At 42.6% G+C, this 15,457-nt stretch overlaps 1 protein-coding gene and 1 pseudogene across 5 annotated transcripts in view; one reads left to right on the top strand and one right to left on the bottom strand.

The window, feature by feature from the left end:
• Nucleotides 1-15,457, bottom strand: part of LOC309542042 (general transcription factor IIF subunit 1 pseudogene) — a 213,901-nt pseudogene that overhangs the window by 29,103 nt on the left and 169,341 nt on the right. The window lies entirely within an intron of this gene.
• The window catches only part of DNM1L (dynamin 1 like), a 36,421-nt gene that overhangs the window by 17,721 nt on the left and 3,243 nt on the right, over nt 1-15,457 (top strand). For 2 of the 4 annotated variants that reach the window (XM_082240494.1, XM_082240495.1), the window contains 15 exons: nt 2,196-2,242; nt 2,779-2,850; nt 3,531-3,617; nt 4,097-4,259; nt 5,448-5,568; nt 6,536-6,667; nt 8,255-8,461; nt 8,642-8,762; nt 8,962-9,117; nt 9,747-9,836; nt 10,740-10,832; nt 11,548-11,604; nt 11,862-11,942; nt 13,990-14,157; nt 15,340-15,449. In XM_082240494.1, coding sequence (XP_082096620.1) covers nt 2,196-2,242; nt 2,779-2,850; nt 3,531-3,617; nt 4,097-4,259; nt 5,448-5,568; nt 6,536-6,667; nt 8,255-8,461; nt 8,642-8,762; nt 8,962-9,117; nt 9,747-9,836; nt 10,740-10,832; nt 11,548-11,604; nt 11,862-11,942; nt 13,990-14,157; nt 15,340-15,449 — 1,705 coding nt within the window. The remainder of the gene's footprint in view (nt 1-2,195; nt 2,243-2,778; nt 2,851-3,530; nt 3,618-4,096; nt 4,260-5,447; nt 5,569-6,535; nt 6,668-8,254; nt 8,462-8,641; nt 8,763-8,961; nt 9,118-9,746; nt 9,837-10,739; nt 10,833-11,547; nt 11,605-11,861; nt 11,943-13,989; nt 14,158-15,339; nt 15,450-15,457) is intronic. The other 2 variants (XM_082240497.1, XM_082240496.1) reach the window with 1 other exon arrangement.

Raw genomic sequence — 15,457 nt, 5'->3', positions numbered from 1 at the left:
TCACTTCTTTTCCTCCTACACAGAATCTGCATGCTTTTGTATTCAAGCCACATGCATACCATGCCACTTTTATTGCTGCCTGCTGCTCTTTATTTGCACATTTACACTCTGGCTGCTGTGCTGAATAGCTGTTGTTTTGCTGGGCCCGCTGCCTTAGTTTGCCGTTTCCTTCTTTCTGCCTCTGTGTCAAACTAGAACGCAATGTAGAAATCTTGACCTATTTTTAAAAAAAAGAAAATTGTGATAAAGTGCTTTGTCATAATAACCATCTCTGTTTTGTTGTTGTTACCAGATTGTACTTTTAAATCTGTGGTAGCAAGAAGTCTGTTGGGAATAGCAAAACAAAGAGAGATGAATTTCAAATAAGTGCTTAAATAATAACAGGACGTGAAAGACTACATGGTGCCATAAATGCGGCCTGTGGCCTGCCAGATGTTGACTCCTGCCAGTCTTGGCCAATGGGCAGAGATTCTGAGATTTAGAGTCCATCAACCACTGGAGGGCCATAATTTATCTGTCCCTTGTTTAATGCAACGGACCTCTCATCAAAAGGACCCAGAAGGGCTTTTCTACTGGTTTTTAGTAAGGAATTAGAGGTCCGGTGGCTCTCCTGTCCTGCTTTCCCACTGGCTGTAGTAGCAAGGGCTCTACATCACAGTCCCTGGGGGCAGAGGTAGGCAGGAGAATGGTAGGAGAGGAGGAATTGTGTACCCTGCCCGTGTTCCTCCATCCCAGTTCTCTTCCCTGCTGGTACAGAGATGCATGTTGCTGTAGCCTGCAGGTAAAGGGGTTCATCACCTTGTGACGCATAGTAGAGAGTCCTTCCCACCTGCAACGGTGCCTTTCACTCAACAGTGATCCTGAAACAGGTCCTTGGCCTTGGAACCAACTGCAGGCCATGACCAAAACCTGGCTTGTCTCTCTAAGGTTAAATAACTTAAAAGTTGCATTTCCAGAGTTGGAGACCTATCTTGCCAGTGTTCTTACCCTTAAATCAGATTGACCTGAGCATATAATACAATGTGTGTTGCTGGTAGCCACAACTAGAATGTGTCTCTAGAGGACACATGTGCAATGCACTTTCTTTCCTGAAAGAGATTTCCTCAAACAAGCAATGGTGAGACCTGTTACCTATTCTAGGAAGTGAAGTATCAGAAAGCCAAGGGTAAGTCAGTATAATGGGAAAAATTAGGCATACTAGTTGATTTGAAAGGTGTGAAGTCCTCTGGTCTATGAACTGGACCTTCCTAGATATCTAGTTTTTGTTTTGAGAGTTTTCTTTTTTGAATGTTTGTCTCCTTTCATTTCACCTTTTCTCCCCCGGAAAGCTTATACGAAAGCTTCATTTTGCACATGTTGAAGGAAATTGCCAAAAATTTAGGATGTTTTGGTGTATGTGATATGAACAGAGCATACCAGACAACAAATTAGTGTCCGTCCCCTCCACTCCACCACCAAACGTGTTGCTCTTGTATGACTAAGTGGCCCCACTTAAGTTACAGTTAGTCATGGCTAAAGCCCCATTTAAAACCATTTATTCTAATAGGAGTCTGATAAGATTGGGGCCATTGCAGATAATGGCATGTTGTACTTGTACACCACATACACACTTGTTCAATCACTCTTATCGCCACGTGTGGGACTCTGGTCAACAAAGTGATTGTAATGTATGATAAGGAGTAATTGTTAGGCTCCAGTTTTTATCTTATTAGTATAAGAATTACAAACAGAAATGAAGACCTTAGTAAATATTGAGGCATTTGATTTCTGGTGAATTGACACTAGATTAGGGCTGCCATATGTCTGGATTTCCCAAGATATTACCAAGATTTCAAAGGCGGAATTGATGTCCGGGGGGATTTCTGAAAGGTGGTGCTTTGTCAGTTGGAAAATGTGGGGTTTTTTTTGGCATTTTTGTAAAACAACCAAACAAAAAAAAAAACAAACTCTCAACAATTTTTTGGGTTTCTTAAAAGAAGCTCCACAACTCTCGGGGTGTCCTGGTTTTTCCTTTTTGAAATATGGCAACCCTACGCTAGGTCCATTTGACTAATGCTCCTTAAATGCTTGGGGTTTTTGTTTTCCATCACAAAGGCTGAGCATAGACAAGCTCAATGGAGAAAATGTACTTGAAGCTGAAAAAGTTGGTTGTGTTGCTCCACTTCTTCTCTCATGCCATGACTGTCTCTTTCCAGGGGTTGATACTGAAGAATGGGGAAAGTTTCTGCACACCAAAAACAAGGTACATTTTCTTGATTGTAAAGCCACAAAAGCAGATAGGGATTTTGGTGTGTGCGTACATATGTGGCAGGGGGAAATGCACTCTGGTGCGTACATATGTGGCCTGAGGAAAATGCACTCTGGTGGGCCCCCTTTTCCGTTGGTGGGTTTAGCTGGCATTAGTGGTGGGCAGAAACAGTATTGCATGGCTGAAGGGTGCAGTTTTAATTTCCTACAATGTCCCAGAGTGGTGCTGTGTCACAGGCATTATAGGAAATAAAATTGGCAGCTTGCCGTGGCCTCCTGGTATTGCTCAAAGCACCAGCCAGGGTGAGGGAGGGAGGGAGGGAGGGAGGGAGGGATAGATAGTTAGATAGATAGATAGATAGATAGATAGATAGATAGATAGATAGATAGAGAAATAGAGAAATAAATAAAGGGATTTCAGGGCAGACATCAGTGGTGGGTCCTGTCAGGGTGCTAGGACCCTGGCAGCTGCCTGAGGATGTTGGGTGCTGATGGTGAGGGTTTTTTCCCCTTTCCTTTTTAAAACTTCAGCTCTACTCAGATTTCGATGAAATTAGGCAAGAAATAGAAAGCGAAACCGAAAGGATTTCAGGAAATAATAAGGTGAGTGACTACGGTTGGTTCATCTTTTAAAAGAAGTAATTTCAACACAGAAACCACAGTTGGGAAACAATGGTGTACATTCTTCAGAATTATTATTTGACGCAGGATCTGGAGCCCGCAATTGAGAAACAGTCATGCTATTGCTTTCTTAAGCCAAGTCACTTTTATCTAAGTTCTATGTTGCCAAAGAGGCAGAATCTACTACTGACGTTGCTCATAATCTCCAAGGTTACAGCTCCTGTCAATCTTCCTTGGTGGCTTTGCATTGTTGTCCTAAGAGCATTGGCTTGTTCTGTGAACCAAGAGGAGTTAACTTGAGGCCCTCCAGATGTTGCTGATCTACAATACCCATCATCCCTGACCCAGTGGGAGCCGTAGTCCAGCAACATCTGGAGGGCCAGATGTTAGCGGCCCACAAATGTTTTCTTCTGTACAAAAATCAGGCACATTTGTCAGGCACATTTAGGGACAAATAGCTGAAGCATGTAGACCAAGCAAAATTTCAGACATGGACACCTGAACTGAGCAAGATGCTAGATTATAAAGACAGGTGCCCAAATTACAAAAACAACCTAGATTCAAAGGCTAATTTAGGTTCAGTGATGTCTTGTTTTCTGAAGGTTACGATTAAGCATGTTCTGGAGAAATTATTCTTTGTTCCTTTTTCCATGGCTTTCTAGGGGATCAGCCCTGAACCAATTCATCTAAAGATTTTTTCCCCTAATGTTGTCAATCTGACTCTTGTAGATTTGCCAGGAATGACAAAGGTAAGAAGGTTTTTCTTGTTGTTGCTGTAGAGTTCTATGTTGTTGGGTTGGGTTTTTTTTTGCCAAGTGTGAAATGTATATGAGAAATCAATTAATACCTTGTAGCAGACATTTAAAAATGTTTCTCGCCAAGATCCCCAGTTATCTCCCTTCCTTCCCCACACTATGCCCAGCAAACTCCATCACAACACTCTGCAATGGGCTCTCTCAGGTCCTTTTGCCTTCCTCCTTTGTTGTCCCTTGGCTGCCTCATCTTAACTACAGCATCACAAGGCCTTTCTGGAATTAGGAGAGTCAGTCAGCTACCTTTCTCTCCATATAATTCTCATGTTTTTGGATTTCCTTCCTGGCTTCTTCTCCTCCTCCTAGGAGTGGCCTTTAGATTTTGTGCATTAGGAGACCTGCCTGCATATGCATCGCTCTTAATAGATGTGGTTAAAAGAAGGAAGGTCCACTTTCTTCTTCTTTTCCTCACACAGGTGCCTGTAGGTGATCAACCAAAGGATATTGAACTTCAGATCCGAGAACTAATCCTTAGATTCATTAGTAACCCAAATTCAATTATTCTGGCGGTCACTGCTGCCAACACGGACATGGCCACTTCTGAGGCCCTCAAAATAGCACGGGAAGTGGATCCAGATGGTAAGTGGGGGGGGGGACCAGGTTTCAGCATGTCTGCTTTTTCTCTTTCTAGGAAACACACTTGTTGATGATGTAATTCAGGGATGGGGAACCTTTGGCCTTCCAGATATTGTTTGGCTCCAGCTCCCATCATCCCTGACTGTTGGCCATGCTGGCTGGGATGGGAGCTGGAGTTCAATATCTGGAGGACCACAGTTCCACCATCCCTGTAACTGTTACCCCTTAATCTACTGTATCTACTGCCTGCTCTTACAAATGTGATTTGAAGAAGGGTTAGTTTGCAATTGTAATTTGTGCAGTTGAAATGGCAAGATGCCTTCAAAGAGTTTCCTGGTTGAAGTGCTTTCAGGCTTTCAAAGTGAAGTCAGGTCCATTAATTTCAGTGGGTCTAGCCTGAGTAAGACTAAAAATAGATACAACTCTACATACATAGACCAACCATGGGCTCCCAGAGAAGACCTTTCAGGCACCTTGGTCCTTTCTGGTTCTTTTTGCTGCTGCCCCATGCTGAGCTAAGCCAAAGTTTGGCTCATCTAAAGCTGGGTTCCTTGCTAGCCTTTGTCATGGATGTGTTTGCAGCCATGAGCTCCTCTGGCAGAAACAGCAAGCCAGCCATAGTCATAGTAAAGGTAAAGGTACCCCTGCCCGAACGGGCCAGTCTTGACAGACTCTGGGGTTTGTGCGCCCATCTCACTCAAGAGGTCGGGGGCCAGCGCTGTCCGGAGACACTTCCGGGTCACGTGGCCAGCGTGACAAAGCTGCATCTGGCGAGCCAGCGTAGCACACGGAACGCCGTTTACCTTCCTGCTGGTAAGCGGTACCTATTTATCTACTTGCACCTGGGGGTGCTTTCGAACTGCTAGGTTGGCAGGCGCTGGGACCGAGCAGCGGGAGCGCACCCCGCCGCGGGGATTCGAACCGCCAACCTTTAGATCGGCAAGCCCTAGGCGCTGAGGCTTTTACCCACAGCGCCACCCGCGTCCCGCATAGTCATAGTACAAACTCGCAATTAATCTGAGAATGAGTAAATGAGTAATGGTGAATTTCTCTTCTCCTGCATAGCCGTGCTCACTGGCGCCTTTCCACATTTCCTTTTGTTTTTACTTTGGGTAGCTGTTTCCTAGGCTTGACAAAGTTAACCCATGACCAGCTTAATGTAAAATGACAGTTTTCCTGCCGCTCTGTTAGGGCGGCGCACCCTTGCTGTGATCACAAAGCTGGATCTCATGGATGCTGGCACTGACGCTATGGACGTACTTATGGGAAGAGTGATCCCTGTTAAACTCGGCATCATTGGCGTGGTGAATAGGTGAGTAGCATCAGAATGTGGTCCTTCCGTTACAAAGCAGTGCTTTGCGTTCCTGTGTTTTTGTGCCCTGTGGGGAGAGGGTTGAGGCCGTTGCAATTATAGGGCTCTTTGGTCCTCAAATCATTGTTGGATCACAATTAGTTAAGTGTAAATGGCATATTTCTAAGACTAGTATGATGGGAAGGCCTAGGAGAATTGTGGCCTCCTACGCTGGTAGTTGCAGGGGGTAAAACTGGGAAAAGCCTAGTGTTGGGGCGCTGCACCACCTCAGTATCCATGCAACTTTTGCATTAGTAGCGGTGACATGCTTAGTGTATTGGTCGTAGCTCACTGTCCAGTCAATCTTATTGCTGCTGGGCCAAGTTTGAGGTGTTACTATTAGTATATAAAGTGCTTAACAGCTTTGGACCAGTTTATTTGAGGGGTTACCCTACTCCACGTTGCCCATTTGACCGCTTCTGCGGTACAAGTGCCAACATAACATTGTAAGAAATGTATCTTCTAGGGTGACAATCACCCACCCTTTGGAACTGCCTGCCTATTGAAATCGTGCACAGATGCCTTTGCTGTACTCTTTTCGACGACTGTTTTGTTCAGGCATTCCTATCTAGACATGTAGCAGCTGACATGGGCTTTTGATCTTGTTTTTAAACAATTGGTTTCAATTACACTTTGGTTTTTAAAGTTCTTTTTAACTTGGTCTTCTGTTGATAATTTCAGTGTTTTATTTTTGTGTAAATTACTTAGATGTTTGGGGGTTTTTTGCAAGTGACCAGTTTATAAATTTTGTTAAGAGAAATAAAATAAATAAATCTGATGACAACTGATTTAAGATAGCATCATGGCATAATGTCACTGTTCCTTCTCAGCCAGAAGAACATGTTAACCAGATTTTGGCAACAGGAAAAGAAAATGAAATGGTATCTAAATTAAATGAAACATGATTAATTTTCTGTCTCATTTTTAGGAGTCAGTTAGATATTAACAATAAGAAGAGTGTTGCTGATTCAATTCGTGATGAGTATGGTTTTCTCCAGAAGAAGTACCCCTCTCTAGCCAACCGGAATGGAACAAAGTACCTTGCTAGGACACTCAATAGGTACAAGGAGCTGCTTTGATCCTAGTTTAGATTTTTCTCCAGTTAGAATTGTTTTGACTTGTTCTGGCCCATCCCAGTTGTGTACAGCTTTTTTGCACTTGGCTGGTGAAGCCGGTATTTAAGGGACGAGTGACTGATAACATCCTGATATTTTCAGTTCTTTTGCAGTTTTGAGTCTTGCAGGTGGAGGCCATGAATGGAAAGCTGGCAGTTATTTGGGAGGGATTGGATGATTTTGGTGTGCATGGCCAGTGCCAAATGTAGAATGGATGAGTGACTGTTTTCATTGATAGGGAAGTATTGGGTTGAATCCAACCAAGTCATTGCATGAGTGCAATTGCTTCTGCAAACAAAAAGGAACTCTCTATCCCATGCCACCCGCACCCCCCACCAGATCTGCTCCAGAGTGTTGGGAGAACCTCCAGAGCAGATTTCAGGGGGGTGGGGGGTGGGGAGTTCCATTGAGCTCATGGAAATTGTTTCACTTTTGCAATAACTTAGTTACATACAACTTTTTGCTTACAGTACTGAATTTTGAATTGTGCTCTACATCGTACTGGAATTATGTGGTGTACAAAGTACTATATTTTAAGGTAATTGCCACTGCTAACTTTACAGCAGTGGTACACCTGTAAGATAAATTTTGCCTCCCTTATTGTCTTTGAACAACATCATTTGTGGTTGTTGTCTGAAGAAGATATTTAACTGATAGATTTTTTTAGTCTGTGAAAGATTGTGGATAGGATTAGAAGATGAAGTTATGTCTGCGTAGACATGCTTTATTAATTACCGCTTATGTCTTGAAGAATAAGAGAGAGAGAGAGAAAGGGACCAGCAGTTAAAATCTCCTGAGGTTGTTGGTAGTGCTGGTTCCTTTTGCCCTAAACCACACCTCACTTCAACCTGACATCCACAGACAGCTCATATTAGGTTCTTGGGGGAGCTGATTTAAATTTGGAAAGAGGGAGCTGGTTAAATACCTTCTCGCAAACTGCTGCTTTCCCTATGCTCAGTGAGCCAGATGAGCTGAAAACCAACACATGCAGAAGATCATCATCCCAGGTCTCTGAAATCAAGTTGAGTTTGGCCCTAGCTGAAATAAATAATTATTTAAAAACGGAAACTTTGATTTATAATGAGTAATTGGTCCAATTAGCTCAGTATTGTCTACACTGATTGGCAGTGTTTCTCCAGTGTTTCATTCAGACTGGCTACATTCCCAGTTCTCCCTAGAGATGCTGGGGATTGAAGCAGACCTTCTGCATGCAGGGCAGATTCTCTGCCACTGAGCTATCGCCCTTGCCTCCTACTCTGTAAGGTTTGACACACCCCCCCCAAAAAAAATCTGTATGTTAGTTTTGTATAGTTTTCTGTTGAATGGCAGTAGCATAGAATCATGATGGCTTTTAGACTGGTGAAATATTAGGCATTTAAACCCATAGTAAGCTACTGCTGGGAGAATGTCCCACTTGCTTAAAAGAAAATGATGGTTGCTTAATAACTGAAATGTGCTCCTGAAAAACTGAGTGGATTGTATGTTTTGAGCTGTTTTCCTTAAAGTGTTGCATTTTCAAATTCTGTTTTTAGGTTGCTTATGCATCACATCAGGGATTGCTTGCCAGAACTGAAAACCAGAATCAATGTTCTAGCTGCTCAGTATCAGTCTCTGCTGAACGGCTACGGGGAGCCTGTAGATGACAAGAGTGCCACATTACTGCAGCTGATTACCAAATTTGCCACTGAATATTGCAACACCATTGAAGGGACAGCAAAGTACATCGAGACTTCAGAACTGTAAGCACAACTTCTATTTTGGCGTGAAGTTGACATGGATGGCAGATTGTTTAGAAACATTGCCATTAAACTGAAATTTGCTACATTTTTATGAATCCAATGAGCTCAAGTATAGGCAATATTATTTGGCTTCCCTATTTTCCTCCCTGTTGTCTCAGTGACTGTTTTTTCATTCTCCAGGTGCGGCGGAGCTAGGATTTGCTACATTTTCCATGAAACCTTTGGGCGTACCTTAGAATCTGTTGATCCATTAGGTGGCCTTAACACCATCGACATATTGACAGCCATTAGAAATGCTACTGTAGGTATTATCCTTCTTTAACTTCCTGTATAAGATGCAGTATCACTTTGCTGACCTGCACTCTCTATGCACTGGGTGGAGTTTCAGTGCTTGTAGAGCATACAGCTTAGTGCTGCCTTGGGAAAGGGCACAGCACCCTGGGGAATCTAAATTATTACAACGGAATAAGAATGAATCTGCTTCCTTTTGGCTTGGCTAGGGTCCCCGCCCGGCTCTGTTTGTGCCTGAAGTTTCATTTGAGCTCCTAGTAAAGAGGCAAATCAAACGATTGGAAGAGCCCAGCTTGCGTTGTGTGGAGCTTGTTCACGAGGAAATGCAGAGGATTATCCAGCATTGTAGCAATTACAGTACACAGGTAAAAAAAGGAGCTAATTTGCAAAAATGTGTGTCTCACAGGGTGTGAAAATATCCCAGAAGAAATATATGATGATGATTTATATGGGTGGCATATAAATAATTTTATCATTTACATGCAGCCGACTTGACTGGTTTGCCCCAGCTGCTTTGGGCAGCTTGCAGCAAAATACAAAATCAACATAAAACATTAAAAACTTCCTTATACAGGGCTGCCTTCAGACGTCTTCTAAAAGCCATAGTTGTTTATCTGTTTGGCATCTGACGGGAGGGTGTTCCACTAGGATGCATTATTTGGGCAATGCTTTTTGAGAGAACTCTTCTTGGAAGATGGAGTTAACAACTTTAAACTGAACACTGCCAGAGTACTAATGTGGACTCACATAGGGTTGTGTGTATGCATACGCATTGTTGTATTATATTGGGGTGGGCAGGTGAATGTGGTCCCCCAGGCTTCTCTATGCAGCACAAGCCACACCTCTCACTGGCCCTGCCATGCAGTCTCATCTAATGAAGGTTTCCTTGAACTGTGATCATGTGAACTTGGTTTGTGTGATCTATGATTAATACAGTTAGATAGTTTGTTGCTTTTCAGAAGTCAAACTCTTTCGTTGTTTCATTTGTATTCAGGAATTGTTGCGTTTTCCGAAGCTCCACGATGCCATCGTTGAGGTTGTGACTAGTCTTTTGCGTCGAAGGCTACCAGTTACAAATGAAATGGTAATCTATTGTGGAGCTTGCTGTGTGCAGTGGCATGTTCCTTTTAATGGAGAATATTGGTGAAAATTCTGTATTCCACTGTGGGCCTAGTTAGACTGATGCGTAAAGAATAATTTTGGGGTTTACCATAATAGATTTGCAGCTGAATACTCCTCAGTGCCAAGATGCTCCCAGCTAGGGATGCCATTATTTCCTTGCAGTTGTAAGCTCCCCTCTGGTCTTAATTTATTTTTTCCTGCTTCAATTGGTCCCTTGGGGACAAAAGGGGGATTTGTCTGTGTCCCAAGAAGTTGCAAAAACGTTTTTTTTACTGGCTGCTCTCAGAGGTATCCTGCTGTGAAACTGTGACGCCAAAAGGTTTTTTGTGGTCCCTCAAAATGTATCCATTTAAAAACAGTGTTCGGGTTTTTTTTGTTTAACCTGACCGCTCTGTGGGTCTCCTGCCAAAAGGTTTTTGTGATCTCCTGCAAAGATGATTTCCATTGTAGGAGAAATGGCCACACTCACTTTTAAAGTTTGGCTACACCCAATTTGACATGTGACCTCTAGAGGGCCAGAAAAACACTAGCCATAGCTGACGTGATACATTAAGCCTGTAACTTCAGGAGACACAGAGTTAAATGCAATGGTGTAACAGCCATCACCAACCTGCTACCTTCCAGAGGTTTGTGTCTGTAACTCATTAACCCTTGCCAGCATGACATGATAGGCCAACAGGTTGGCAAAGGCTGGTGTAAAATGATTTGCCCTTGGCAGATCTTAGGATCTGTCTTTTTGTGGTCATCCTATGTTAGTGCTGTGTGACTGAACTGCATTTTTATGGATGTTTTTGCTACTGAGATCAAGTTATTTGTCACTTCAATGGTCAAAATTCTAAACTTTTAATTATATTCTTTCTCATAGGTTCACAATTTGGTAGCCATTGAGTTGGCCTATATCAACACTAAGCATCCAGATTTTGCAGATGCCTGTGGACTAATAAACAACAACATAGAGGTAAGGGAAGAAAGTCTCTCCATTAATTACAAATGGGTCTGTCGTCGTGTGCAGAGATAGTTCTATTTTGCAATCTCTGATCTTATGGGAATTATCAGATTTTCCCATCAGCTGCTTTGTATGAATAAAGATTCTAAAGGTGGTATCAAACATTGGTCAGACTCCAGGTAGCTCTTGCTTGGCTTGGGCCATAGACCCATATAGCATGGCAGTGTCTCTCAGAGGACAGCAATATAATTATAAAAAGCGTATAAGGTGGGTCTGTGACTGCAACATTTAGCAATCAGTGGTCATCTGGCTTTGAACAGAAGGGTTTTCTTATATCTGCAGTCAGAATGGATGTGTGCAGATGCTGTCCATCCTGGTATTCTGAATGAAAAGTCAGCTGGTGCTTTGTCCTTGTGTGGCAAGAGAATTCCCCCTCCCCTTTTTTTCTTCTACCTTGGTTTTACATTGCTTGTGTCTCATTTGGAAGTTTGCTGATAGGAGTTATTCCTATGGAACTTTACCCGGTAGCCTTTTCTGCCGCCTCTTTGTATATATTCTCTCCAGTGTCCGTCAGTGTCATTATGTGAGTGTAAATGAGGGGAGAACCCGCTCAACCACTTTGCTAAGAATTCCAAATAGCTGTGTCTTTCCAGGACACCCCAGCTTTCATTTTTATGTGGTGTGAGCATATTGACTTTTGATGTTTTTTATGCTTTTTCTTTCAAAGGAGCAAAGGCGGAACAGGTCAGCCAGAGAGATGCCTTCTGCTGGGTCACGAGACAAGGTGAGTTGTTTGGCTTGATATACTTCATGGAATTTGGAAGTGGTGCTTAAGATCAAGTCAGTTGTAATGTTACCACAGTAATTAACAAAGAGCTCCATTTATTCATGGGAGTCTGGAGTTGTTGGGAGATCTGTTCCAAAATTTCAAGTGCATGCAGTCTTCTGAAATTTCAGCCACCAAGAGGGATCAAGGAGGCTCAGTTAAAATAATCAGACAAGCGATGCTGATGTCATTTTCTGCCCTTCTTGCTTCTTTAGTCCACTAAGCCTCCTGGTGTTTTGGCACCAGCCACCCAGGAGACCTCTACTACTGCTGGTTCTGCCGAGGTTGATGGCAAGGTCTGTCTTTGTTTCTTCCTCTAAGCACTGCATGCTGAAATCATTTTGTGGTGCACTCTGGTAGTGGTTGGACATGATTCTCATAAGCATAAGTATTTTTGTCCTGATTTTGCCTGTCCAAGATCACAGCTTTGCCAGCTGACAAAGTTGCCTAGTTAATTTAATTGCGTTAAGGTAGAAGGTTTCAAGTTATGTCTTGAGGATCCTTGGAGCTTTCTTTCCACTACTGCTCTGTCCCTGTTGTGGGCAGCTTCAAGAGGCTGTTGGGTGTGTGTTCTTAGGGCATTGTTCTTCAGTGTTGAATCACCAGAGGTTGTTGGACCACAGTCCCATCCATCAGAGCCCAGGGGTCAGGGATGAAGGGAGTTGGTAGCCCTGCAACATCTGGAGATGCAAAGTTGAATAGCACTGTTCTGGGGTAAAGCTGTTTTTGCAGCTGTAAGTTGCATCTGTTACAAACAAAAGTTGTGCCCTAAGATACCTATTCCCAAATCTCTTGCAACACCCACTTTAACCTTAAATATTTGAGCTGCCAGTCTTTTTAAAAAGTCTGTTAGGTTTATTCTGGTGCATAACAGGATACAAGATTGCACATTTACCAGCCTGCCTGCCACAGCTCCTTCACCCTGAGTGTGTCCAGCTGAAATTCTGCAAGTAGGGGATTGATAAAGTAGGAGATCTGCTGTGCAGAAATAACCCATATTCCAAACCAAACCATTTAACATTCATATTTTGGGTATTAAGCATTGTACCAGTGAAGACCATACATGTATCAAAGGTCTAAGAGGGCTCTGCATGTGCAGGAGATTGGGGATAGGCCTTTGGACACATTCCCATCCCATAAACACCATTTTAACCTTCACGTGTTCACATGAATGACTAAAGAGGGCTTAGAACAAAACTGGGATGCTCTGAGTTTTGCCATTTGTTCTGTTCAGTGGAAAAAGCCCACTTAATGAGGATGAGAGATTTTCTTAGTTGGGCTGGGGTACCTGCGGCTCTTCAGATGTTGGAGATGGTGGGAGCTGTAGTCCAACAACATTTGGAGGGCCAAAGGTTAGCTATCCTGGTTCAAAGCCATTCAACCTACCTAGGCTCACCAAAGGAGCAGATAAAAGTTCACATAATCTAGTAGGCTTCCCCCAGTTGAAGAACATGATAGCGTAAGTTTCTCTTGCCTCTGACAGAAACATTGGTCCAGATCAGACAATTGTTCCCATAGCTAAATATAACTGTGTGGCTTAATACAGTGAAGCTGGCACTCAAGGAAAGCTGAAAGCCTCAACACTCTTTCTGCGCTTCATGGTTTATGATTCAGGAATGATAATTCAAACCAAGCCTCTTGAATTATTGGGCATATCAAAACACCAAATGACCATTTTTTAAAACATCCGCCCATCTCTTTGTTTGATGCTTCCTCTCATCCTTGTGTGCTCTGATGTAAACTCAGTCTTGATTATAATCGGTTGCTACAGCCTATCATCTTTCTCATGTACTTAATAAAGTTTGCCTGTAGTTCTCTTGCTGAATACCTAGGTATGTTTGCATGTCAACCTGAGTGATGAAACAGGTAGTTTGTCACTGTTTTTATTTATTTAGGCAGTTTATAAACTTCCCCGTCATCCAGCATGTTGTGGCTTCCAAGGCTGCTACATCCAAACTAAAATATTGAATACATTAAAACTCTATTAAACAGTGAATATCATGGAAATGCAGCCGTAATATCAATAAAATCCACCAGAGCCATAAAAACAAACACTAATGCCAGTTGTAAACCATGCTGGAATGCCTGGGCAAGTTGGAAAGTCTTTTGGCTTTTTGGAGTCAGGCAAAGTTGGTGGCATTGGGCTTTTCTGGAGATGGCTTTCTATGTGTATTTAGGGCACTACTCAGTCTAACCTTCCTCAATGGTGTGTGTGTGTTAAATTGAAGATTTAATTTCTTGCATGTAGAATGGGATTAAATGAATCAAGCATTTGGAACACAGGACATTTTCCTTGCAAATAACTGATTGGAATTTGGGTATTGTATATTTTCTTTGTATTAGACATCCTCTGCTGTGGGAGATGGAGCTCAGGAAGCCGGAACAGGCAACTGGAGAGGCATGCTGAAAACCTCCAGAGCTGAGGAAATACTAGCTGAGGAAAAATCAAAACCAGTCACGGTCCTACCTGCTAGCCCCCAAAGAGGCCATGCTGTAAATTTGCTGGATGTGGTGAGTTTCTCAGCATAGGAACAAAATTTGCAAGCTGGTACAAGAAGAGCAGGGTGTGCTCCTCACAGAATTTAGGACTGGGCAGGATTTGGTCCTTCTGAGTTATGTTCTCCACCCGTTTTTAAACATGGCTGTCAGCCAAAAGTATATTGTAGCTAGTAGCCAGGATAGAGGTATTCTTTGGGGGGGGGGATACAAATTTAGTGATTACCATGAATTCTAAAAGGTACTTTTGGTTTGTGCAAACAAGCACTTAATTTTATATCAGCTGCATATTTTACATGCCAACTCTGTACCAAATTATGCACCACTATATTTATACTTTCTGTTGGAATACCATGTGCAAATTAGCAAAATGGACAGGGTGGTTCAGATTTCATGCAGTAGGAGAGGAATGCAGCATTATAACCCACTCTATCTAAAAGGGCTCTCAGAGTGGCTTATAAATGACAGTATAATAATTCAACTAATAGTTTAATAGCAAAATGCTACTGGTTTGTGCATTCTGTACCACCCTGCCACTGTGATTTTTGTAGCAGATTGCACAGACTGTCATTTTAGCAGAGGTTGAAATGGTAGATGGAGAGAGGTGAGACATGGGTTATTTTTAAACAAGGATATGCACTGTTTATACAGGAAATATATGTAGGATGGAGTAGCTTGAGTTTTCCCAGGCTGTTTGTGGCTTTGTTAGTGATAATGTAGTCATGTCCATAAGCTTTACTCTATAATATTAAGGGCTGGAAACATGCTCTTAAAAACACAAAGAATAAAAAGCTCAATTTTGAGGAGCTGTGTTCTTAGACCTGGCATATTTCTCAAGAACAATGTCCATTCACTCCAGCAAAGAACAGCATGTCATCTTTTTTTAAGGCCTAGGATCTATTGTGACTTGTTCACAAGTGACAGCAATGATGCCACCATTTCCCCCAAAAGTCAGGTATGTTGTGTCACCTCCAAGGTTTTAATCTGTAAAGCCTCATATTAACAATCTGTTTAAAAAAAAAAAAAATTCTTTTGACACTTGCTAGCATTGTTATGTCACCAGATGGAAACCACCTCTAAAATCCAGGTGTATTTGCCACCTTCTTGTAGTTCAGTCTGAACCTGACTGTCCTATTTGAAGTCCAGTGGAATTGCAGGCTCATGAAATATTTTTGACTCTGCTTTTTCCTGCATCAGCCTGTTCCTGTTGCACGCAAGCTTTCAGCCCGAGAGCAACGAGACTGTGAGGTGATTGAACGCCTTATCAAATCCTACTTCCTGATTGTGAGGAAGAACATACAAGACAGGTTTGCGA

Source organism: Podarcis vaucheri (genome assembly GCF_965113315.1).
Source record: "Podarcis vaucheri genome assembly, chromosome: 10".
Lineage (NCBI taxonomy): Eukaryota > Metazoa > Chordata > Lepidosauria > Squamata > Lacertidae > Podarcis > Podarcis vaucheri.
The sequence above is the reverse complement of the archived record's forward strand: the minus strand, read 5'-3'. Positions and strand labels throughout refer to the sequence as shown.